Here is a 24202-nt window from a genome sequence, read left to right as displayed (position 1 = left end):
GCTGGATTTTGCACACACAGAGGTTGGGGCAAGGCAGACACACCCCAGGAAGGACAGTCCCCCCTCCCTGGAGAGGACACACAGCAGGATCCCAGGCTGCTCCACCAGGAACTGGCCTTTCCTGAAGGGTTTCCCCCGGAACGCAGAACAAATGAAAACTAAACCCGTGGGATCGTAGAATGAGCTCGATTTAATTAAATTCATCTTCTGCAGGACATAAAAAAAATAAGGGTCAATTCTGTGGTACAGGCCTCATTTAAATAGTGCAAACACACAGGTGATGTTCAGCAAGAGCTTCTGCTCATCCCTGCAGCGGCTGCTGGGGGCACAGTGGGACGAGGGGGGTTTCTTTAACAAGGGAAACGTGCCTGGGAACACCAGGCTGTAGGGAAGGGAGATGGGGAGATCCAGGAAGGCATCACTCTTCCCAGAAGAGCCAGACTTTACCTTTGCCCGAGGCACAACGTGTTCCTGCTGCCTTCGTGGATCTCCTGCTGCTGCTCAGCCGTGGTTGCGTCTTCCAGGAGTTGGAGACTCCCCGAATCATTGCTGGGTTCAAGGAGCTGCATCTTCCTGAAGCACCTGCTCAGGTGACAGGGGAGGGGTGTCCCCACAGAGGTGTGGGCAGCAAGAGCACCTGGTTGGGGTAAAATAACACAGAAACAGGACTGCAGCCACCACAGCTGCCCGTATCCATCAGGGAAAGGCGTGGAGGGACCTGCCGGGATGTGGCTCCCAGGCAGCCACGGGCAGGGTCAGGCCCGTTCCCAAAGGAGCAGGGAACATTCCAGTCATGGGGCACAGATCATGCAGGAGGATTTGCAGAGGTGAAAAGCTGCTGTCTGCAGGTCAGCTGTGCTCCTGGAGCTGGTGGGTCTCACTCCCGGGGATCCCGACACTGCTCACGGGGGGGGGCAAAGAGGATTCACAGGACTCGAGGAATTCCTTATGCTGGTTATGGATAAAGGGATGGAGAGCAGTGCCCTGGCTCTTTCTTCACTCATGGAATCTTCCAGAACGATCAGCCTTCACCGAAGGCCTCCAGTGAGAGCTCTTCTCCTGGCAGGTGGAGCTTGGAACAGGCAGAGCCCCGATGGCTTTGGGGACATTTGGTTTCTGCTCCATTTGCAGTCCCGTTTGTCCCAGTGCCACAGGCACAGCTCCTGAGGAGCAGGTCCACTCTGGGCTGGATGCAGAAGGATGGAGCAGGCCCTGGCAAAGCTGGGTTGTGCTTCCCACCACAGCCCTGCTCCAGAATAAACACGGGACACAGGCAGAGGGTCCATAGCCTGGTGAGAGGAGCACTGAGGGGCTTCTCCAAAGGACTCCCTTTGTGTAGAGGCTTTGTCTGGGCTGAACTGGCTCGTTAACACCCCTCAGCACAGGAGGGATTTTTGGAGACCTGAAGGGAAGAACGATGTGCCTCGAACAAATCACTAAGTGAGAAGAGGCGCTTCAGCTGGAGACATTCTGGGGAGTAAACAGGCTGTGTTGACCTCTGGCTGTCAAGACACAGGGTTTACAAACACATTTTCACACTGCAGAGCACGAGAAGGTGCTGGAACCACACACTTGGGAGCTTCAGAGTTTCCATACCGTGCTTAAATATCCAACAAAGTCAGAAATCCGGTGCCAAAAGTTCTGTAAAGGAAACCTGACCTACAGCACCGGCAGCAGGTTCCTGTGATCATCAAACAATGGCACCGAGATTAAAAAAAAACACAACAGTAAAACAGACAAAACTTTTTAGTTTGGGCGTTAAAAGGTACTTGTGGCCACAGCTGGTGTGCTCAGGGGTGCATTAAGGGCTAGCAAGGACCTCTTCTCTCTTATTGCACTTCAAAACCACCGGAGAGGGAGGAACTGCTGGGAGACACCAAGGGGGTTCAGAGAGCCAGCCCTCTGCAAGGAGAGCATTCCTGACCCCACCTGAATTCCCCTGGGAAAGGGAATTCCCAGCACCCCACCTGCACTGCCACAAGTGGCACCACAGCTCTGAGTGCTCTGAGCTCCTTCTTCACCCCCCCAAAAACGTCACAGGAGCACGGAGGGTTTCACTCACAGGAGGTGGCAGAAGGGCTCTTGGTGCACTGCTGCTTACTGAAATTTAAATTAAAGCAATAAAACATTGTTTTCCTCTCCTCCTGCTCCCCGCTCTTCCAAGCCCCAACCTGGGCAAGTCACAGCTCCACAAGTGGATTTGCACTGCAATAGCTTATTCTTCTAGGACAGGAAAATCTCAGCTGGGTTACGGTGCCTCGTGGACATGGAACAGTTGAGTTAAAAATAAGCAAGGAGTTGGCAAATGCACGCTGTAAACACCGTGGGTACACACTGGACAACAAATCAGAGAGACAGGAAAGCTTTACACTGAAAATACCCCCCAGATTTACCCCAAACTGCCCCACTAAAATCCCATTTCATCGGGGAAGAGCACGTGGATCTCAGCGGGATTTTGGGAGGGATGTTCAGCTTCAAACTCTCTTGACTTTTTGTTTTCAGCGTGGCCACAGGTGGGTGATTCAGTCCAAGTGCTCTGAGCAAAACATGGGAGTTTTCAGAAGCAACTGTGGCAAAGGGGAATTCACAGTATTTCAAAAGTGCCGCTAAGTACCACAATGCATCCTGCTGAGCCCTGGGAAGGGGAAAACCCACCCGGAAAGGGGAAAAAAGACCTGGAAAGGGGGAAATACCCACATGGAAAGGGGAAAAAACCCACTGGAAAAGGGGAAAAAAGACCTGGAAAGGGGGAAATACCCACATGGAAAGGGGAAAAAACCCACTGGAAAAGGGGGGGAAAAAAAAAAAACACTTGAAAAGGGAAAAAAACCCCAAACACTTGGAAAGGGGAAAAAACCCACATGGAAAAGGAGAAAAGACCCACTTGCAAAGGAAAAAACCCATCTGGAAAGGGGGAAAAACCCACCTGAAAAGGGGGGAAAAACCCACTTCCAAAGGGGAAAAAAACCCACCTGAAGTGGGGAAAAATACCCACACGGAAAAGGAAAAAAAAAACCACTTGCAAAGGGGAAAAAAACCCACCTGGAAAGGGGAAAAAAAACCACTTGCAAAGGGGGAAAAACCCACCTGGAAAGGGGGAAAAAAACCCACCTGGAAAGGGGGAAAAAAACCCACCTGGAAAGGGGAAAAAAACCCAGTTGCAAAGGGGGAAAAACCCACTTGGGAAAGGAGAGAAAAAACCACTTTAAAAGGGGAATAACCCACTTGGAAAGGGAAGAAACTGCTTCATGTAACTGCCTGGGTAAAGCTGCTGATTCCAGCGTGGGTAAAGTGCATCACCAGCAATTTAAGAGACCTTTAGTTAAGGGAACAATAAATCACCTTTTCCATGGGGACTGATTCCCATGGATAGTGCACCCCTGTGCCAGCACAACTGTCACTGACAATCCCAGTCACAGCCAGCACGGGAACAATCCCAACGCTCCAGGGGGATGGGAAGTTTGGGGAGTTTTGGCAGTGATTTGCAGGGATTTTGTAGCACCTACTCTGGGGTTTTTGCACAGGAACACCAGCTCTGACGTCAGGGTTTGCTGGAACCTTCTGCTGGGCAGGTTTGGGGGCTCCCACTGCCCCCCCTGGACCTGCTGGGGCTGGACCAGCAGGTGGAGAGCAGGAAAACAAGGAGGAAGAGCCTAAGGAAGCACCAGGGAATGAGCAGGAACTTCTCTTGCTGTGTTTCCACGAGCACTCCCTGGGTTAGAGAGGGAATTAGAGGTGACAACAAACAGGGCTTGTTCTCCACTGCACTGAGCTCTGATTGCTGGAGAGCTGAAAGGTGAAGGTCCTGTTGGTCCTCCAAAAAAAGCCTGGAAAACAGGGAAGCTGAGGGAATCGAGCACAGTCTTGGATGTCACCACAGGAAAGGGTGAGATTTTTTTTAAATGGTGAGTTTTAACTAAGTTTTGGCAGCCAGCAGTGACCATGCACAGCTCTGAAGGACAGAGCTGGAGTGTTAAATCACAGGGAGGGGGCAAAAAAAGAGCCCCTTTTAATTAATTAAATAATTTTAAAATTAAAAACCTGACACCCAGCACAGCCCCCAGAGTGCAACTGGTGCTTTAGAGTCGTTTTTTTCCCCTCAAAGGCTCGTGTCCTGTTTTTAAAGCCACACTGCACTCAAAACTGAGTATATTCTGGGCAGACTGATGAGATGAGGCAGGTGGAAGGTGCACTGGGAACATCCCAAAACAGGCACAGAGTCGTTGGAATCGAATCCAGCTGGCAGAGCAGAGGCTGAGCTAATGCTGGACAGGCTTCAAAGCTATGTAAGGTGACAGAAAATATATTTAAATGAAAAAATCAATATAAATTAAATGAGCCAATAAGAAAGCAAAATGTATCCTTATATTCTCTCTGTGACCTGAGCTAGTTATGGATTAAGAGTTTGGGAGGATTTGTTTCCTGTCTGGGATCAAGAGGACCTTCACCTTGCCTAAAAATCCTACCTTAAAAATCAACCAAAAAAATCAGAAACAGGGTTATTTTCCTTTGCACTGCCCTCAGGAGAGCTGGTCCTTGGAGAAAAGGCTCATCTAAGCTGCAAACACCTCGGAATCCCACCCTTCCCACCCCTCAATGTTCATCTCTATTTCTACCTCAGATCAGCCCCCCCTCAGAAGGCATTGATTGCACAGCTCTGACTTAACTGGAGAACAACACTGCAGAAGTTACAACTCTTCCCAAACCTTGTTTTCTCCAAGGACCAGCTGTCAGGACAGAGAATCCCAGGGACACCCCGGAGCTGAAAGGGGAAGATTTTGGCTGTTTCCAGGCTGGGGCATCGACTCCAGCGTGTCCCTCCCTGTTCCCTGCAGGCTTTCATTTCCAAGGGCATGGAAAGGTGGATGCTGCAGAGGTTCCTCAGCCTGCTGGGGCAGACTGGAATCTTAATTCTCTTTGGCTTTCATTGCTGAGATCTGAACCCGGGGCGCTTAAGTGCAAGAAACCTGCTGGCTCCTTTTTGGAGGAGAAAGGCCTGGAGTGGCCCAACTACCCCATGAAGATCCTGATGACCATCTCGATCTCCTTCCTGCACACTGGGCAGGGGGATCTCCTTTTCTTCAGCATCTTTGCACACCTGAAACAGGCCACGAGGTGGGCAGTCCTGCCGTGGACGATGTTCCCGTCGCGGGGCCTGAGCTGGCACAGGTAGCAGGGGCTCAGCAGCGTTTTTATGCTCTCCAGAGACTCGATTTCTTCCTCCTTTTTACTCTCAGCGAAGCTCAGCAGAGACTCTTTGCTCTCATGAGCCCGTGCCAGGTCCAGGGACTCGATGGAGCCGCAGGGGGGGGGTTTGGGTTCTACCACGAACATGCGGCTGGGCGGCCCAGCCGGGGCCGACATGGTCCTTTTGCAGTCTGGCACATCTATCCCCTCGTCCTCCTCTTCCTCCTCCTTGTTTTTCATGGCAGCAATGCTGGACAGGGAGAGGGAGTGGGCCAGTCTGGGCCAGTCTGAGTACCAGCCCTTGCGCAGGGCCCAGCAGCGGTAGCAGTACCGTTTGCCCGGGGAGTTGAACTTCTTGCATTTGGTGCATTGCCAGCAGTCCTGGGGGAATGGGAGGCCAAAAAACCAGCAGTGAGTGAGGGGGTTCTTGTGCACAGCTCGTTTCCTTTATGTAGGAAAAGCAGCAATGAAGCCTCACAAAAAAAAAAAAAGGGGGATTTATGCCCGATTTCTAAGCCTGTGGTTTGATTCTCAGCACCTCAGAAAGCCTAACGAGGACTCGACTCCCCTCTGTGTGTTCTACAGATGCAGATCTCAAACATTAATTCCTGCCCTCCCTCCCTCCCAGCCTTCAGCACTCTGCAAGAATCCAATGTTCTCTGCTGGGCAGTTTATTGGATTTTCGCTCTGAATTCCAGGGCAGAGCTCCTGGAATCAGTCAGGAATACACTTCCCAGGCTCACTAATCGCTTGGCATCTGTTGGATCTGCACAATTAATAGAGGTTTGCTTGATTACCCCACCCAGCAAGGCCCAAGCTCAGAGCCATGATTCAGCTGTCCAGTCCCAGGGATGGCCCCATTTATTCCAGCACAGGCCAGAAAATGATGCTAAAATCAGGGGTTTTTGGTATTATCAGCTGCAAAGAGTCTCATGATGCACTTCTGCTGCCTCAGAACAAACCTCCAAGGCAGCCTCAGGACTGGGAGAAGAGAAGGACAGCTCAAGGAACAGAGATTTGATGTCTCTCAGGACCCACCATGAGGGATTTTTGGAGGAGTGGGGGAGTGGGGAGGGGTGACAGCTCAGTAATTGCTGCTTGTTCTCTTTCCACCTCGTTTTGTCATCTGAGCAGGGGAAAAGCTGTGGGGTGTCCTCTGAGAGGCACTGCAAGGGCACAGGCACAGCCCAGACACTGCACCCTCCTCACCAGAGCCAGGGGAGAATGGCAGGACAAGGGGCTGGAATGAGCCAGGGATTCTCTTCCCATCCCAGGGAACACAAAACAAGGGGCAGCAACAGGGCTGGACCCCCAGGACTCAGGGGATCCCTGATGCTGACACAGAAATTCCCACAACAAGGGGATTTTGGGTGTGAGGCACTTGAGTGATTACAGAGTGCTCACTTGACTTCCAGATCTCTGCCCAGGACCATCCTCCAGATTTCCTTCCAGAGGACAACATGGAATAAACCTGATTAAAACCTGCATGGAGATCAATACTAACTTCATCCAGCCACTTTTTATGGCCTGGAAACCTTTGCAGGAATCAGCTTCTCCTGCCACAACCAGCAGTAGGTGTGGGATGAGCTGTCCCTGCTCCAGCAGGGAATGTTGTCCTGGGGGATCACCCACCTCGGAAGCACCTTCTGTGTCCGTGTCATCACTTAAGCACTGAGAGTCCTCCAGGTCATTCAGACACACGTGCTCAGTCACCTGGGAAGAGTGGAAATGTTGCAATAATCTCCATTTATCACGTGCCTGGCACCTCACACCCAAACTGTCATGTCATGTCATGTCATGGCTGGGCTTCCCGAAGGAAGATTTGGGAAGGCTCTAGCCACATTTGCTACAGGCACACTGGTGGCTTATGAGGCCAACACGTGACAGACATATCTGACTGCAAAAGGCACAGCAGAAAGACTCCTTAGATGGTGTATTCTGCAAGACACAGTTCTTTCTGCGTTGCCTTTTCTCCTCAAGGGTGATCCTGCTGCATTCTCAAAGGAGACAGCTGTGTTATAGATGGGGTGTCTCCAGGCCTCCTGATTGGAGACCAGAGTAGACCAGTTATGGTGATCAATATGGCCAAGGCTGAGATGTTGTTTCAGGCAGTCCTTGTATCTTTTCTTCGGGTCTTTTCCAACCTTAATTCTACGATTCTGTGATTTGTTATTCTTGAAGGTATCTAGACAGACATCTAGTAAAGTTGCTGCTGGAGGCTTGATTTATTTTAAATTAATTTTATGCCTCGAAAACACCCATTTAACCCAAAGGCTGAGCTGGAAAGGCATCACCCACTTAAGGAATGCTGACAGCCTTTTCTAAACACAGTTTAACCTCTGGATGGTTCCAATACCAGCACAGCACCATGGCATCAGTTAAACCTTGGAAAGAGGTACCTTTGTGTCACCTTCTTTCACCTCCTCACAGTCAAACACGTTCACCTTGAGCCCAGCACTGCCCTGGTCCAAGGGGCACTCGTTGAGGAACCACAGGTCGTCAGTAGTATCCGAAACAATGGCAGTGTCAATGTCCTGAGGGAAAAGGAGCAGGGAAAACCCCTCAGAGCTCAGCTCAGCAGCAGCAGGAGCTCCAGCACCGCAACCATCGCTCTCCCCTTCTCCTCAGCCACAACCTCCTGAGCCCTGGGCAGCTGTGCCAGGGGAGAACAGGGCACCTGGCTGCTCTCACACCCCCCTTCTTCCATCTGCCAGCTCACAGACACCCCTTTCCCGACTTCCAACTCTGTGCTCCTTCCCCTCCTGCCTGGCCACCACCCTACAACCCAAAAGGGCAACTCCTGGAGTGCAGAGGGACCTCCCAGGGCCTTCGGGGAGAGTCTGGGTTATTTAAAAAGCACTAAAGGTAACCAACCACCTGGTGTGAAAGGCTGGGACAGGAACACACAAGGGAGAGGCTGAAAATCCTGGAGTGGGAAGGGGAAAGAAAGAACAAGAATATTTTATTGCCTTGGAACCCAAAAGAGGAGAGGAAGAGGACACAGTGCACCTGTTCCAAATGTCTACACACCTGGTTAGTCTGAATATCTGTTGATCCATTACTTCTGGACTCGTAATTGCTTCTGAGGTTGCCTAAAAACCACCATGGAAGACCAGCTACATCCCATTCCTCAAACACTAGGTCCAGCTTAGGCTTCTTGCTTTTAGAGAGGTTTTCTATTAAGTCTTTGTCTGTAAGAGCCAAGTAGAGTCTAAGTCATGCCACACCTACATTTGTTAAGAGACCAGCAGAGAAAAACATGGCCCCATCTGATTTCAGAAACCTTTCCTGCTCCTTCTCACCCCAGTTCCTGCTGAGAGCTCTGGGGTTTGTCTGCTCCTGGTGTGTCTGGCAAAACAGTCCCTGCACTGAGGGACTGAGGTCAGGGAACATCCCAGTGATCCCAGTGCCTCTACACTGGTACAGGTTGGTTTTTATCCCAAGACTCAGAGAACCACAAACACTTCTTTCTGAGCCCTTCCCAAGTCACCACTGAGCAGAGTTCTTGAGTGATTCAGGATGCAGAAAGAACTGGTTTGAGTTCAGATTCCAACGATGGGAGCTCCTGAATTCCCAAGCCAGGCTCACACAGGAAGCAGGAAGGTAAGAATCCACACTCCCCATGCTTCAGCCTCCTTTCTAGCCTGTGCAGTTTAGTCTGTGATCCCAAACTCAGCATAAGTTTCAAGATAACCTTGAAACTCTCTCTCTTCCAGAGTTTCAAAGGCACAGACAAGGCCATTTCTCCCTCTTTTGTGCATACAGGAAATATGATTTGATCTGGAAATACCCACACTCACAAAGACTTGCTTTTACAAATTAGGCTCCTTGATATGAAAACAACCTGAGAATAGAAAGCAGAAAAATCAGCAAAATTGCTTCCCTAACATCTGAAATCCAAATGAGGGACCCAGCAAGAAATCCCCAGACATTCCACCAGAGGAAATGTCTAAATATGAAGGAGCTGTCTTACACTTGTGCTGGATACAAAAAAAACCCCCATTGTTGCCCAGTTCCCTGATTGGTTTGCAGGTAATGACTGCAGACAGTGCAGTCTGTGTGATCAGGAGAGTCCCTTGGGAAGATAAATAGATACAAGTGTAATTTCAGCACTTAAAATACCCTTCAGCAAGGTCTGTAAGATTTTCTGTGGCATTGTTCAGTGATAGATGTGCTTTAGGGGTTTAACCTGCCATCTCCTTCAAAGCATTTGTTTGCTTATGAGACCAAACAGCCCAGCCAGAAAACACATCTCTCACACAATACCTTGGGTCAACATTTGTGTTCTCTCAAGCTTCAGCATAAACTGATGGGGTTTAATGATTGTGCTCCAAACCAGGGGTTTACTGGTGTCCCAAAATCCTCCTCCAGTGTTTGCTGATGCAGAGGAGGAGCAGAAGGGCTGGTGCACGTTGTGTTGGTGCAGGAGAGCCAGGACTCACCTTCACAAGTGTCACAGTTCTGCTCCGAGGTAGACAAAGCAGAGGCCTTGCTCTCCTCCCCCTCCGTGGTCCCAGCATCAGAACCTTCTTCCTGGCTAAACTGCAGGAAGGAAAATCCAGGTGTTAGTCCACCAGAGCTTATAGGGACAAGGGGATGTAGCACTTCCAGTCCGAGTCACCAGCTGCAGGACAAGACCAGGCAGTTATGAGGAGGAATAAAAGTTTCTGAGCAAAACCTACACACTAGTTACCCTCGACAAAGCCTAAGGCACCTGCCATCAGCACAAACACGTACTTCCAACCTAGGAAAAATCTTTAGCTTGGCACAAGTCCCAAGGTTGCCATCATTCATGCAGTAAAACTGTGGTATTTGTGACTCTCTCACCCCCAGTGTGAACAGACACCTCCCAGATCAGGCTGCCTTCACCCCAAAACACACCTGGAGACGAGTTTGAAGGTGCCAAGATTTTTCCTAGGTTTCCAATTCTGCCTGAAAGCTCGAAAAACAATCCTAACTAAACACAAAACACTTGGTCACACGTTTTAGAAAGCTTAGTTATTTGGCAATTCCTACTCAGGGAGGGGATGGGAGAGAGGGGGAAAGACATGAAAAGGCAGAGCACGCTGGAGGAACTGAGGACTAGAAGTGCTACACCCCAGAGAAACGCGCTCAGAGACTGGAACTCTGTTATGAGGAGAACAGAGAAGGGTCACTCTGTCCCTGCCTGTGGACTCCAAGAACTTTTCAGGAAGGTGAGGACCTGGCAGCCAAGCAGCACAAAGTTCTGGCAGTCCACCATGCACAGGTACAGAGAAGGGGCACTCTGTACAACAAAAGAAACCACTCGGCAGTGGGTTTACCTTCAGCTGGTCTTGGCTTGGCTTATCGACGCTCTGCTCCTTTGGGAGAGTCTGTGCAGCATCTAGATGGCAGGTAAAACAAGAGAAAAAACCTTCCCCAGTAATAACCATTCTCACAACACAAGAGGGGCTTCACAAGCAACCAACGAGCCAGGCTTGGCAGACCTCTGAGAAACCCTTCAGGAACAAAGCCTCGGAAAGAAGGTGGAGGCAGCAGCCCATGGAACACAGGCTGTGCCTCCCTGGAGGAGAGGAAAACTCACAGCAGGGAGGAATCCTCTTCCCAAAGGGAAAAACTGCTCCTTTTCCTCCAGGTTGCCCTGCCATGACAAGCTCCAGGGACAAGACACAAGGTCTGCCAAAGGCAGGAACCCAGAGTGTGTGGAATCCCACCTGGATCGGATCCAGAGGGATCTGAAGAAGGGGAATGGGGAAGGGTAAGATTTTTATAACTACATGAGGATTCCATCTCAGGCTGAGGCAGGAAAAACACCTTTTTAAAGGGTCTGGGCATGAAGAACAAAGACTAGACTAAAGAAGGGAAAATTCCATGCACAGCCAGCTCTTTCCTGGGCAGCTGTGGACACGTCCCTAACACAGTTTAATCCAGATGATTCTGCTGGCCCCAAGAGTTAATTAAAAGACCAAGCTAAAGAGCAAGAACAATCCAATTAACAGAACTTTCTACATAATAGGAGGTGCACTCAGGAAGCCTGTCCTTCAGACAGAATGGCTGGCTGGAGAACAAAAGATCCAAGGATGGCTCCTGCTTGCTCCCCTTTCAGTTTAGCAGAGACATTCCCTGCAGAGTGCCAGGCACACAGGATGAGTCTGATTCACACCATGAATCACTGCACTGATAGGAAGACACTCAAAATTGTTACTACAGGCAAAAATTAGACCACAAAGTGGCCATCAAATGGAGCAAAACCCAGGACAGGATGACACGGCTCCTGTCCCTTATTGCTTTAGTTCACCTTTCCCTTCCTGCTGCCATCACCCTTCAGCTCCTGCAGCCACTGATTATTTAATACCTGGAGGAAAACAGAAGCCCAGTGGCTCATCCATCACTGCTTTGGCTCTGCAGGGACACTGGAATGGATGAAGACTCACCCTTCTAACACTTTATAAATTTTCACCGTGTGAAAACACTGCACTGACTGGAAGGCTCCCTTTTTGGAGCCAACATATCCCACACAAAATATCCCTGAAGTGAGGGATTCCTAAATACACCTCGTGGGAGCCACTCCTGGGGGGGAGAGTTGACCAAGGAAGGGGGAAGGAGCTGGCCAAGGAAAGGGGAAAGCTGGCCAAGGAAGGTGTTAGATCAGATGGTGGTCTGATAAAGAGCCCTATGTAAGAGCTCATTCCTCATTCTCAAGATGTGCTGCAGCCACTTTTCCTTCTCCAAGTGCACTTAAAAACGGTCAAATAACCTGCAAAACGATGAGCTGATAAGCCCTGATTTGGCCAATGAACACGAGCAGCTACTGCAGAACATGAAACATGAAGAATTCTTCAGTCCTGAGGCACTTCTAGTTACTCCTGTGTTGGGATGAAGGAAAAGCAACACCTGGAGTGACCCTCCCTAGGGACCTGTCCGAGCTCTGGTCTGCCAAGCTTGTTTCGTTTTAGTCACACACACCCAGGACTAAGAGAGGATTCCCTCTGGCAGGTTTAAGGTCACACCAGGACTGCACCACACACACACCCAGGTCTAACTCAGGATTCCCTCTAGCAGGTTTAAGGATTCCACCACACAGGACTGCACCACACACACACACCCAGGACTAACTCAGGATTCCCTCTGGCAGGTTTAAGGTCACACCAGGACTGCACCAGACACACACACCCAGGTCTAACTGAGGATTCCCTCTGGCAGGTTTAAGGTCACACCAGGACTGCACCACACACACACACCCAGGCCCAGAGCAAGGAGAGGGGACAGGGCAGCAGGGCAGAGTGTTTGCTGGGATCCTCTGCTCTCCACACAAACTGCTTTAGGGAAGAGTCAGCACATCACCAGTGAGGGAAGCAGCACTCACACGGTTATTCTACAGGTTTAGGAGAGTCCACTCAAGAAGATCCTTCTTTATAATTAAAGCAGGGGGACCTCAGAGGCACCAGCATGGCTCAAAGCAGAGGACTAAGCACTTCAGGGTCATGTTTTTTCAGTTTCTAAATCTGCACAAGCTTTTTATGCACTTGTGCAAAAATAGCCTGAGCCTTTGTAAAGAACTAAGTCCATATTATCTGCTTAGAGCACCCAGGAAATACGGCACAAGACTCCACAGCTCTCCCAGTTGATTTTTTCCAATGGAGATTACTGGCCCCACAATGGGAACTGGCTGCAAGGAAGCCATCAGCCAGGATTAATTTAAGAATAAATTTTCATTTATGACTGAAGGACTTTTGATAGAGCTAGATTTGATTTCTCTTATGAGCTGGGAAAGCAACAGTGACCTTTGAAGGTTCAAGTGTCTGATTAAAGTCCAGACCTCTGGCTTGCAGAGCTCGCTGGGTTTCTGGTGCTGTTATGGATTATGAAAGTATAAAATGAGGTGAGAACGAGAAGCTGCAGCTCTGAAACTGAAAAATACTGAGAAAATCAATAATGATTTGGATGGGACACTTCAGCCACGGTGATTTGTTTATCCACAGCATTTAGCTCTCTGAAATTTGGCCATTTGAGGCAGCCACATCACTCAACCAGCTCCCTGCTCTGGTATCACAGCTACTGGCACACAGAAAAGACATACTCAGAGAGATGGTCTCAAAACCTTCACAGCAGTTTATTCCAACTTGACAAACATTTCTGTGTCTGTTTTTTTGTTACTTACCAGGTTATACCAACACTACATTGAAAGGCCCTGCCCGGACTGTGACCAACCTACCTGTGAGTGCAGCTGCCGTCAGGTTCCGTTTCAACATGTCATACAGGGGGCTGTGGGAGGGAGGGACAGTCAGTGTTCCCACAGAAACCACCAGCACCCTCCCAGGACAGGGCCAGGAATTCCCTTTCCTTATCCAGAGGGACACTGGAAACCACAGGGGGGTGTTTTTGTCTCCTCACTGAGCTCAGCTCAGGACTCGAGGCAGATGTGGATTTTTGCTTCAGTGAGATCAAGGGTTTGAGGAGATGCAGAAATAAGAGGGGGAGAGATGTCACCTCGAGCAGCTCAGTGCCTGGGCCACTGCCTGGCTCCTCAGAACAAGGAGCTCAGCTCCCACTTGTCACACCCATCACCAACAGGGAGGTTTAAGGGGCAGTGACACCAAGAGTTCCTGCCTCAGCAACCCCTGCCAGACAACCCGGGTTCAAGGGGACTCTTTTCCTACCTTGGATCTTTTACAGAGAAGCTCTCCAGGCCCAGCAGCTCTCCCAGCTGATCTCCTCCACAATAGACCATGTGCTGCTGCCTTTTGTCATAGAGCTGCCTCACCATGATGTACTGGCCCAGGTAATGCATCACCTGTGGGGACAGAACACACTCTCAGCCCCCCCTGCAGCCTAAACCAAACCCCCAAAACCCCTGGGAAATGACCTGAATTCACAGTGTTTGCCTCCTGCTGCCCTGGACAGTGTGAGTCAAATCACACCTGACTTCTTGTGCCTCCCAGCCAAGGGAGAGTTGGGATTTATGGCACTGCTGTGAGGTTTGTAACTATTAACCCTGGACAAGGAGGAAAACTGAGGCAAAGATGGACAAACAGCACCATCCCAGTTAAAGGAACAAGCTGTTCCTAAAGGCTGGTCACACATTTACAGTGCTGCCCCTCAGGACACAGCTTGCCAGGTGTAAAAGGAATCCCATTAGTATCACAAAGAAGGATGGAGAGGAGACACCCTTCAGCTACAATCCAAAGTACTGGAACTCCTCTGGAATTTCCCGAGGGGAAAGCAAAGTGCTTGAAGCACAATACAGGCCAGTTCCACCCCCCATCACCCACCAAAGTGACCCTGAAGTGTTGCCAAAAAGTTGCCAACAGTGCTCTGCTCACTGCAGAAAACCCAGCTGAGTTAAAGTGTGAATCCCTACAGGTAACCTGCACTTAAAACTCAGCTCTGCCCATTTAAACCATCCAATTTAGGGTTTTTTGCACAAATTTTTAGAAGCTAAATAAGTTATTTAAATGCATAAGTGTTAAATTAAGTCACAGGGCTCTGCAGGAAGATTTGACACATGTAATAAAAAACCACTGCATTTAATTCTTTGTAGGCAGGATCTTCTTGTAAATCACACTGTCATTTTTTTAATCGTGTACATATATTGCATTTTCATCTTAAAATAAATGAATACACAGGGTTTCTTAGGTTAAGCTGACAAGCCATTTCAAGGGAAAGTTAAAAAACATCAACTGGAATCCAATTTTTAAGGCTTTGGTACATTGAGCAGAGGGTAGCACAATGGAACAGAATCTCCTACACTCTCTCAGGAATGTGATTATCCCATCTTTCCTTTCTCTACAGAGGTTTCTGATTTTCAGTGATAAATAATATTTCACACTCTTACTCCAGTTCCTCCAGGGGCATTATGATCAATCAAGCCAGAACAGTCCTACAGGTTAGGTATCCTCATTTTGCAGGCAGGGGTTCAGAGTACAGAAAAATTAAGAGCCAGTCCTATCCCAACTCCCAAAAAAGCAGGACCAGGCAGAGCCTGGAATGTGAGCCCACCTCCTTGAGCGTGAAGGTGTCTCCTTGGGCTCCTGCTGCCTGCAGAATCCTCAGGAGTGGCACTTTGGGTCTCACCTGGAACACAGAGCAGGAATGCTGGAATGTTGGAATGACAGGAAGCAGAGCCCTGCTGAGAGAAATCCCACCCCCTCTGGCAGAGCCATCCAGCAAGAGAAAAGAAAACATCCCAGGAATGCAGGTAGGCAGCTCTAAAGGCTCTAATCCCACCAATGGTCCTGTGAACTCCTATGAAGCTCCCTCCTGGGAGGGAAGGCTGTAAACTCAGAGCCCTGGAATGGAGGCCTGGGCAGTGATTCCATGGCCACTGTGCCTGGATTTCCCCAGTACTGCTGGGAACACATCAGTTCTGCCCTGCCCAGGCCAAGATCTCTCCAGGTCTTTCCCCATGAACAGGCACAGAACAAGAGCAGTGCATTAAACACGAGGTGGTGTTAATTAACACCAAGGCTCCCGTGCCTCAAAGCTGCTCTGGGGGTGTGGGGGAACCTCCAGGGGCTGTGCAGCACTTGTACCATACCCAGGGTGCTTTTTATTTTATATAATCAAGATTTCATCAGGAACTGCAGTCACAGGACAAGGGGAAATTCAGGAGATACACAGAAGAAATTCCTCCCTGGGAGGGTGGGGAGGCCCTGGCACAGGGTGCCCAGAGAAGCTGTGGCTGCCCCATCCCTGGAAGTGTCCAAGGCCAGGTTGGACAGGGCTTGGAGCAACCTGGGACAGTGGAAGGTGTCCCTGCCCATGGCAGAGGGTGAGACTGGGTGAGCTTTAATGTCCCTCCCAACCCAAACCAGTCTGGGATCTTTTTAAGAGGCCAACTGCACTGCAGCACCTTTTTCCTACAAAAGGAGAGCAGGTTTGGCTGCTTGTCACAGATGTCATTTGTCACTCAGCTCCCAGGCAGCACCTTGGCAAGGTGTTTATTCCTCTGTTTTCTAAAACTGTGAAAAATTCCCCTCCTCTGTGGACCTGTCTGCTCTGTTTTCTCATTATGGTGTTTTCTGACTGTGGTGTTTCTAAAATGCATTTTCCAGCTCAAACACAACAACTCGTGTCCAGCCTCAAACCTCTTCCTCAAAAAACAGCTTCAGCAGTAGGAAAAAGCTCAGCACAGCTCCAGTAAGTGCTTGTATCAGCACATGGCTTTTAATAAGATGAAATTATGTGTTTGTTCAGTCATTTCTCTAATGACCACTCTCAAATGGGTTTTGAAGGAACTTCTCAGAAGTCTCTTTCTGATGAAAGAAGCAACCCAGTCAGCTGGATCATTCTAAAATGAGCCCTCAGCTCCCCCAGTCCTGATGGAAGTGTTTGTTCCACCCTGCCCAGAACATGAGTGTTGACAATCAATATTTTGTCACTATTATCAGAGCCTATTTACTTTTTTTTTTTCCCCATGCAGAGCAAATTGAATAAATAAGCATTGACATCAGTTCTGCACAGGGCTTGGCTCCAGTTCAAAGCTTCTAAATAAAGCCTCAAATGGGAAATGCTCAACTTCCCATCAGTTTATTTCCACTCCCACCACATTCCCTGACATGGGGGGGATGGTTTTTTTACAAGGAATTGGCTCTGGAAGGTTGGATGCCTGGCTTGGAGGAGACTTTCTGATTTTTTTAACACCAGATTTCTGCTGTTGTTGGCAAACCTCTCTTCTCTGAGTGGTTGGTACTGAGCCACACTCCAAACACACACTTGCCACGTTGGCCTTGGCTTGCACCCACAAATACCTTTTGTTCCAGGAACAGGTGATAACAGGAGTACTCCATGTCCAAAGCCACCTAAACAGACTCCCAAAAGGCCTGGGGATGAATTACTAGGCAAAGTTTAACATACAAGGTTACAAAGCTCCAATACAGCTGTCCCAGAGTGCAGTTCCAGGAGGAATGCTGGACATGGAATATTCTAAGGTTCAGCACAAAAACAGGCACTGTATTATTTTTGTATCTCCAGTTTTCCCTTCCTTCCCCTTTAAATAATGTTCACAAACCACTGAGAGTTCATAAATGATCTGAGAGTGAAAGATAACACAACTCCTTAGGATGAAAGCCCTGCTCCATTAGGGTAAATTCTCCTTACTTAAAGGTACTTGGAGAGCTTGGATTTAATGGAAGAAATCACTGCTCTGAGGGGAAACCAGCAGAGATAAGTGGGAGAAATAACAGCAAATTACCTGGTGAGCTTGTCCCAGAGTGATCCTGCAGGTGTTCTCAGCTGCTGGGTGCTGGGCAGGGCTGGGGGAGCTCATGGTGGCAGTGAGCAGCTGGTAACAGCACCTAAAATTGAGAAAGGTCAGGCTGAGAAACCTGGGCTGGAGTTTAACCACTTCCACCTCCTCAAAAGCCTCAGGAAGCCGAGGTTTAAAATTAGCCCTGCAGGCACATCTCAAACCATGCTGTGCAATGCTGGTGGTCCTGTGCCCTGCCTGAGGGGGGTTAGGTTAGATGTGAAGACAAATCTGTGGTGGGAAGGGTTGTGAAACACTGGCCCAGCTGCCCAGGGCAGGGGTGGGATCACCACCCCTGGAAGTGGATGTGGCACCTGAGGGCGTGGCTGGTGATGCCCATGGTTGATGGTGGACTTACTGATGCTGAAGTCTTTTCCAGCCTCAGTGATTCCATGATTCTGAGCTGGATCCAGCAAACAGCCACAGGACAACTGGGACACTGGTGCTGTGGCTGCCCCATCCCTGGAAGTGCCCAAGGCCAGGCTGGATGGGGCTTGGAGAGAGCTGGGCTAGTGGGAGGTGTCCCTGCCCCTGGAAGGAAGTGGGACTGGATGAGCTTTAAGGTTCCTCCAAGCCAAAGCAGCCTGGGATTCTGGGATTCTGTGCCTCTGCAGCAGTGACACACCACGGTGAGGAACTTGGGGACCTGCCAGTGCCCAGGAGGGATCAGCACACTCTGGTGAAACCCCTGAGTCAGAGGTGGGGAATGAGGAGCTGAGTCACAACCAGCAGCAGGGGAAGCCCAGGACAGCAAGGCCTGGCTCCCAAAGGAGCAGCAGCCAGAGCTGAAGGCCATCACTAGCACATTCCCACCTCCTTTGACTTCCAAGAGATGAAAATCTGCTAAAGCTGCTGCAGCCCCCACCCCACCTGATAAATGAACAGTTTCTGGGTGAGCAGGTGACAGATCCTTTCCTGGAAGGGAACAAAAGGGGAAGTCCTGCAGCTATTTGAATTTGTCTCAGTTTCAGAATCCACCCAAAGAGCAGCAGTGACTCATGTTCCCAGCACAATCCACTTTCCTCTGCCCCACACAACAGGTTTGAAATCTTTGAAGAGAAGGGATGGTCTAAATCAACTCCTCACTGGAAAAAAGCACCTTGAACTTGATGGAGAAAAACAGGAATCCTTGATTTTACTCTCAGCACTAAAGCTCAGACCAATGAACCAGTAAATGATGTGTCCCTGGACCTAGTTACAGTAAAATCTCAATTTTAACATGAATCTGGTCACAGGCAATACTGAAACAAGCCCTGCAACTGCCTTTTTGGTAAAATCAAGGCTAAAGCATGAGATGAATTACCAAGAGTGGCTCCTCAATTTGCCTGGGTAACTGCAACTTTGGGAATGTTTTTACTGAACTTTTAGTCCATGCAGTAGTTTAATTATTTCAATCTCAATGATAATTATTTCAATTTCACTTCTAAATCCAAAACATTAGATTTGAAAGTGTGAAGCCCCAAACTTTCAAAGCAATATGTGAATTGTCTTTCATGGAATTTTCCAGCTCCAGTAAATGAATTTGCTACTACACCCAGTTATCAGAGCCAGCACGATCAGCCTGAATATCAGCAGAATTCCCAGAGTCCTGCCTGAGGAATGCAGCCAAAGGTCTCAGCTGCAGACAAAACAGGCTCAAGGTGGCTCAGAATTGACAAAAATCTGAGCTTTAGCACCAAGTCAAGCTCCTGTAACTGTTCAATCTCTGCCCATCTATTAAAAAGGACTTTTAATGACTTTATTAGAGGCTTCTGATGGTTTTTATGGCATTACAGTCCTCTGAAGTGAGGCACTGTCAGGAATAAAATCATCCCCAGGGATCAAACATATCTCTAAATACTCGGGAAGGGCTGATTAAAGCACATTAAACACTCAGGCTTGCAAATAACAGCGGTAGTAACTCAAACTACAAACTCAAAATACATCTTAAAACACTTCCACCTCATCACCCCCCTCGATTTTAACGCAGATCTCTGGCTGATAACACCAAAAAGCTTGAACTCACCCGCAGCCTGACTTACCTCGCTGCTGGAGGGGTGTCCCGGGGTTATTATCCCGGGGTTATTATCCCGGGAAGGCTGTGCCGCTTCCCGCCGCTGCTCCGGGCTCTGACTCGTCCTTTCAAAGGGCGCCGGGCGGGGCAGGAGCCCCTAGAACGGCCCGGCTGGGGAAAGGGCCCGGGGGCACGAAAGGTGCATTTCCTGAGCCCGCATTCCAGGAAAAGGACCCCGGGCTGAGGCACCAACCAGCCACGGCTTTAACTGTTTCCACACTGATTTCATCAGTGCTATCGGGCTTAGCCTCCGGCCTTACACACAAATATTTTCGGTGAGTTTGAGCCTCAGTGATGGAGTTTTCTTTAATCAGAGCTCAGTCCCGGGGCTCCCGAGTGCCGCCTTCCCAAGCTCTAAAAACCACGTCCAGGCTCCCACAAAACCTACGGACGCAGCCACCAGGCACAGAAAACCTCCCACCAGGCACAGAAACCCTCCCTCGGTTCCACCCTGTGCACGTTCCTAAAGAAAGGAGAAGCTCGGTGAGCCCAGTTTAACCCTCCCCTACTGCTCTGCTTCCAAATATCCGACGTTTTTACCTCCCAACGCTGTGCCTGGACCAACTTGCAGCCAAGGGAATGAAGCACCAGTGGACTTAGGGCTGTTTGGAGCCACGGAAAATGCCACTGGACCGGAGCAACGTCTGAGGAATCCATGAATCACAGAGGAGTCATGAATAATCGAATTTTCCGCTCGAAAACTTGACACAGACCACAGGAACAAGACGTCTGCCTGTGCTGGGAGTAGAACTTCCTTCTCAAGAGACCAAAACCCCAGCAGAGCACAGCTTTTGGCGCTCGAGAATAAAGATCTTACCAGACCCAGAGAGTGCAGGCACAGCCTGGAAAGTTAAGTTAAAACTTCTAATTCAAGCTCGGGTTTGGTTTTAGAGTCTCATTTCCAGGAAAGGACAGTTTTTAACTCGTGTGTGAAGTGGAAACACAGCAGGGAGTGTAAAGCAGACATTGTGGGCTCTCTAATGGTTCGTTGTGATGGTGAGTTCAGGTGTGACACCCCAGCAACAGCCATTTTCAAGCTTTCTAACAAAGCAAAATACTGAAAATAACTTTTAATTCTATGTAGAGCATCATACAGAGCAGCCCTGGAGGGGAGGCCCTAAACAGGCACTAATTTGATAATTAAGTCAGGGATAATTAGGTTTGTCCCTATCAGTCCCTGGGAGTTTTCATGCCTGGAAGTCCTCCCGTGACAAACACCCGACCCCTCCCTGGGAACCAGCCCCAGCTCCCCCACCGTGTTCCCAAGTTCCTCCACCGCCCCTGGAATGCCAGCCAGGGAATGAGGAGAGCTGCCCTCCTGCTGGGTGGAGGTGAGACCATGGAATCACGGAATGGTTGGGGTTGGAAGGGACCTTAAAGCCCATCCCATCCCACCCCCTGCCACGGGCAGGGACACCTTCCACTGGCCCAGGCTGCTCCAAGCCCCGTCCAGCCCGGCCTTGGACACTTCCAGGGATGAGGCATCCTCTGGGAAATCCATCCCAGTCTCTCCCCACCCTCCCAGGGAGGAATTCTTTCCCAATATCCCATCCAACCCCCCCTCTGGCAGTGTAAACCCATTCCCCCTTGTCCTGTCACTCCAGGCCCTTGGAATTAGTCTTTCTTCATCCTTCCCGTTGACCCCTTCAGGCCGCAATCAGCTCACCCAGGAGCCTCCCTTTTGGAGGTTGAACAATCCCAATTCCCACCCTTTCCCTCGCAGGAGATAAGATTTATCGCCGCTCCCACCGCCCCAGGCCCCTCCCGCCGGCACCGCCTCCTGCCCCCCCTTCCCACCGCCCCCTCAGCCCTGCGCTCCCCGGGACCCCCGGCTCCCCCCCGGCCCCGGGCTCACCCTACAACCGCTCCATGGGCCCCGGGCAGGGGGTCGGGGGGGGGGACGGGACCCCTAAACCCCCCGAGGGCTCCGCGCCTCCATCTTGGCGGGGTCCGGGCCGCCGCTTCCCCTCGCGGCCAACATGGCGGCGGGGCCACGGAGCGGCGCGGGGCGCGCGGCCAGAGGGGATGCGGGGACGCCGCGGGGGACGTGGCGCCCCCCAGCGGCTTGGAGGACCCGGGCGGAGCGTCCCCTCAGCCCTGCTGGAAAATGTAAAACAATAATAAAAATAAAATAGTTAATAATAATAAATAATAAGAAGAATAATAAAGAATTATTATAAGTAATTATAAAGAAATCTATCTCGTATTTATACGTGTAAATATTTAATATATTAGCTATTATTTGTAATATATAATATATATTATGATGCGTAATATATAATATATATTATACATAATGTATAAGTAAATTAGAAATTATAAATACTATTAAACGTAAATAAAAAAATCAAGATTGTCTCAAGTCAAGGTGTTCTTTGACGTAAGATCTATGTGTACTTTCAAGCCTCGGTGGCACAGGCAGCAGTTCCATCCCTGGCTCAAGGACATCCTGGAATTAACAAGCCTTTGGGATGCAGTAAATCAAAATGTCGATGTGCGTCTGTGCAGACATTACTGACTTGGCAAAATACTCGAAGTTCCTGTGCCCTAGAGCTGAACTGTCTTCGTTATAACCGTTATATGCCACTCCCCCCGGCATTATAAACCCCACCTGGACACAATAAATCCCACCTGGACACAATAAACCCCACCTGGACATTATAACACCCAATAAACTTCATTATAAACCCCACCTGGACACGTCCCTGTGTCACCTGCTCCAGGTGACCCTGCCTTGGCAGGGGGGTTGGAATCGATCTCCAGAGCTCCTTTCCAACCCCAACCATTCTGTGACAACACTGAAAATCCCACCTAGGGGTCAAGAAGCCCCTGTCCCTGCGCAGCCCCTTCCCCTGACAAGGGATCTGGGGTCCTGTAACCTGGGTGGAAATTCAGAAACAGCCCCAATTAACTCCGTGCTTGGGAAGTGCCCGAACTGCTGCGTGTAAAGAACGGAGTGCGGGAGGGGTTGTTCTGGGTCTGGCGGACACTGGGAACGGATCCCACGCTGTGGGGCTGCCCCTGCCCTACACATGGGCAGGGCTGTGCCTGGGTTGTCCCTGATAAGCGCTGTCCCTGACCCGCGGGACAGAGCCCGGATAGCTCAGTCGGTAGAGCATCAGACTTTTAATCTGAGGGTCCAGGGTTCAAGTCCCTGTTCGGGCGTATTCAGTTTTTCCCATCTACGTTGCTTTCTTTTTTTTTTTTTGCTCCCCGCCCGGATTCTCCCGGGGCACCGGGACCCTGGGCGGGGAAGCGCCGGCGGTGCTGCGGGTGTAAAAAAGGCTTTAGAGGGGGAAAAAATAATTCGGAGGAGGAAAAAAAAAATCGAGCGCCCGAACAGGGACTTGAACCCTGGACCCTCAGATTAAAAGTCTGATGCTCTACCGACTGAGCTATCCGGGCTCTGCGTTCTGCATTGCGCTGCGGGTTTATCCCGCTGGGCTGAGCTGCTGCCTGTACTTCTGCCTAATCCCCCCGTGCCCTTCTGCCTGTACCCCCCTGCCTGAACCCCCTCTGTTTTAACCTCTGCCTGCACTCTCTGCCTGCACCCTCCTTCGTGCTCTCCTCACCTAAACCCCATCTGCCTGTACCACCCTGCCTACACCCCACAGTCTGCAACACCTTTCTCTACCCCCCCCTCCTGCACCCCCCTGCCTGCACACCCTGCCTGTCCCCCCTCTCCTGCCTGCTCCCCCCAGCCCCAGGAACACTTGCCGTGGTTATGGCACAGCTCGGATACAAAGAACAGGCTCATCCTGCCCCTCGTTCTGCCTGTGGGATGTGTAGGAAGAGGGGGGTCCTCACATGGGATCTGTAGGAAGAGGGGGGTCCTCACTGACAGCCTTGGGAAGGGGGGTCGCCCTGGCCCCTCAACCCACAGCAAAATTGGGTGTGCTGGGGGGGAAAGCTGGGAGGGCTCAAAGGGGGTCAGGCCGAGGGGGAAGAGAAGGACAGGGAATAATCCCAGATCTGGGGATGAGCTGTTGTCCCAGGACACGGGGTGCTGGGGAGGTTTGGTTTTTGGGATTTCTCCAGCCGAGCCGCAGCTCATCCCGACACTGCAGGTGACAGTTCCCATCAGAAGTGGGTACATTGGGATTTTTCAGTCGGACATGAGGCTGGCTGAGGCCACTTTTCTCTTAAGGCCTGGTGGGAAATGGGGTCACACTGAGGGACCCCAAAATCCCAGCATCCTCTTACATGGTGTGATGAATCCTGCAAAACCTCCCATCTCCTGGGGAGCCTTCAGGGAGGCTGGGATAATACCCAGGGATATATAATACAGGGATAATCTCTGTGGCCACTAAACCCAAACCACAGCTGTGACCCACAGCCCTCCCAGCACGGCTCTCCAGCAGCGCTGGGATTCCGGAGGTGACCGTTATCCCTGTCTGCCAGAGCCAGGGAAAACAGATCCCAGCCAGCGCTGCCGTGGCTCCGGCACATCTGCTGCCCACACCGGGGGTCCTCCTGTGCCCCCCCAAGCCCGGGGGTCTGGATGCTGTGGCAGGAGTGTGTCCCCACCGACCCTGGGGGGCTTTGGGGACCAGCACGAGCCCCCCGGTCCCAGTGGGTGCTGTGGGGTGTCCCAGCACCCCCCTGCAGCTCCCCAAAGGAGGGGTGGCACCCCCGTGGGGAGCAGGGGAGGTGGGTGCTGATGGGGATGCCCCCGGGGTTGGGGGAGGTGGAGGGGGCCAGGGCAAAGCAGCAGGAGAGGGGTCATCGCCCAC

The 24202-nt window shown here is 50.6% G+C and overlaps 1 protein-coding gene and 2 non-coding genes across 12 annotated transcripts; 1 reads left to right on the top strand and 2 right to left on the bottom strand.

The window, feature by feature from the left end:
- Positions 1-171: 171 nt before the first annotated feature.
- On the bottom strand, positions 172-21483 carry MDM4 (MDM4 regulator of p53). Of its 10 annotated transcripts, none has more exons than XR_007907964.1 (12): positions 21325-21483; positions 17363-17465; positions 15169-15243; positions 13830-13963; positions 13385-13434; positions 10491-10552; positions 9630-9729; positions 8218-8378; positions 7587-7721; positions 6820-6900; positions 2720-5568; positions 172-2635 (listed from the first exon to the last, which is right to left on the bottom strand). XR_007907964.1 is itself a non-coding variant. In XM_051808863.1 (12 exons), exons 3-12 carry the CDS (start codon positions 17435-17437, stop codon positions 5011-5013), a joined length of 1431 nt encoding a protein of 476 aa, XP_051664823.1. In that variant the 5' UTR covers positions 17438-17465; positions 20010-20510; positions 21325-21473; the 3' UTR covers positions 172-5010. The 10 variants fall into 10 exon arrangements, 5 of the variants coding, with proteins under 5 accessions (XP_051664823.1, XP_051664820.1, XP_051664819.1 ...); XR_007907963.1 differs by having other exon boundaries at positions 172-2926; positions 3066-5568; XR_007907961.1 differs by having other exon boundaries at positions 172-3042; positions 3136-5568.
- A 1078-nt stretch (positions 21484-22561) lies between these two features.
- Positions 22562-22634, top strand: TRNAK-UUU (transfer RNA lysine (anticodon UUU)). Its single transcript has one exon. It is a non-coding gene; the product is annotated as a tRNA-Lys (tRNA).
- A 167-nt stretch (positions 22635-22801) lies between these two features.
- On the bottom strand, positions 22802-22874 carry TRNAK-UUU (transfer RNA lysine (anticodon UUU)). The gene has a single exon. It is a non-coding gene; the product is annotated as a tRNA-Lys (tRNA).
- Between the last annotated feature and the right edge of the window lie 1328 nt (positions 22875-24202).

Source organism: Manacus candei, unplaced genomic scaffold (assembly GCF_025592945.1).
Source record: "Manacus candei isolate 608988 ecotype Guabito, Panama unplaced genomic scaffold, ASM2559294v1 h1tg000073l, whole genome shotgun sequence".
Taxonomy (NCBI): Eukaryota; Metazoa; Chordata; class Aves; order Passeriformes; family Pipridae; genus Manacus; species Manacus candei.
The sequence above is the reverse complement of the archived record's forward strand: the minus strand, read 5'-3'. Positions and strand labels throughout refer to the sequence as shown.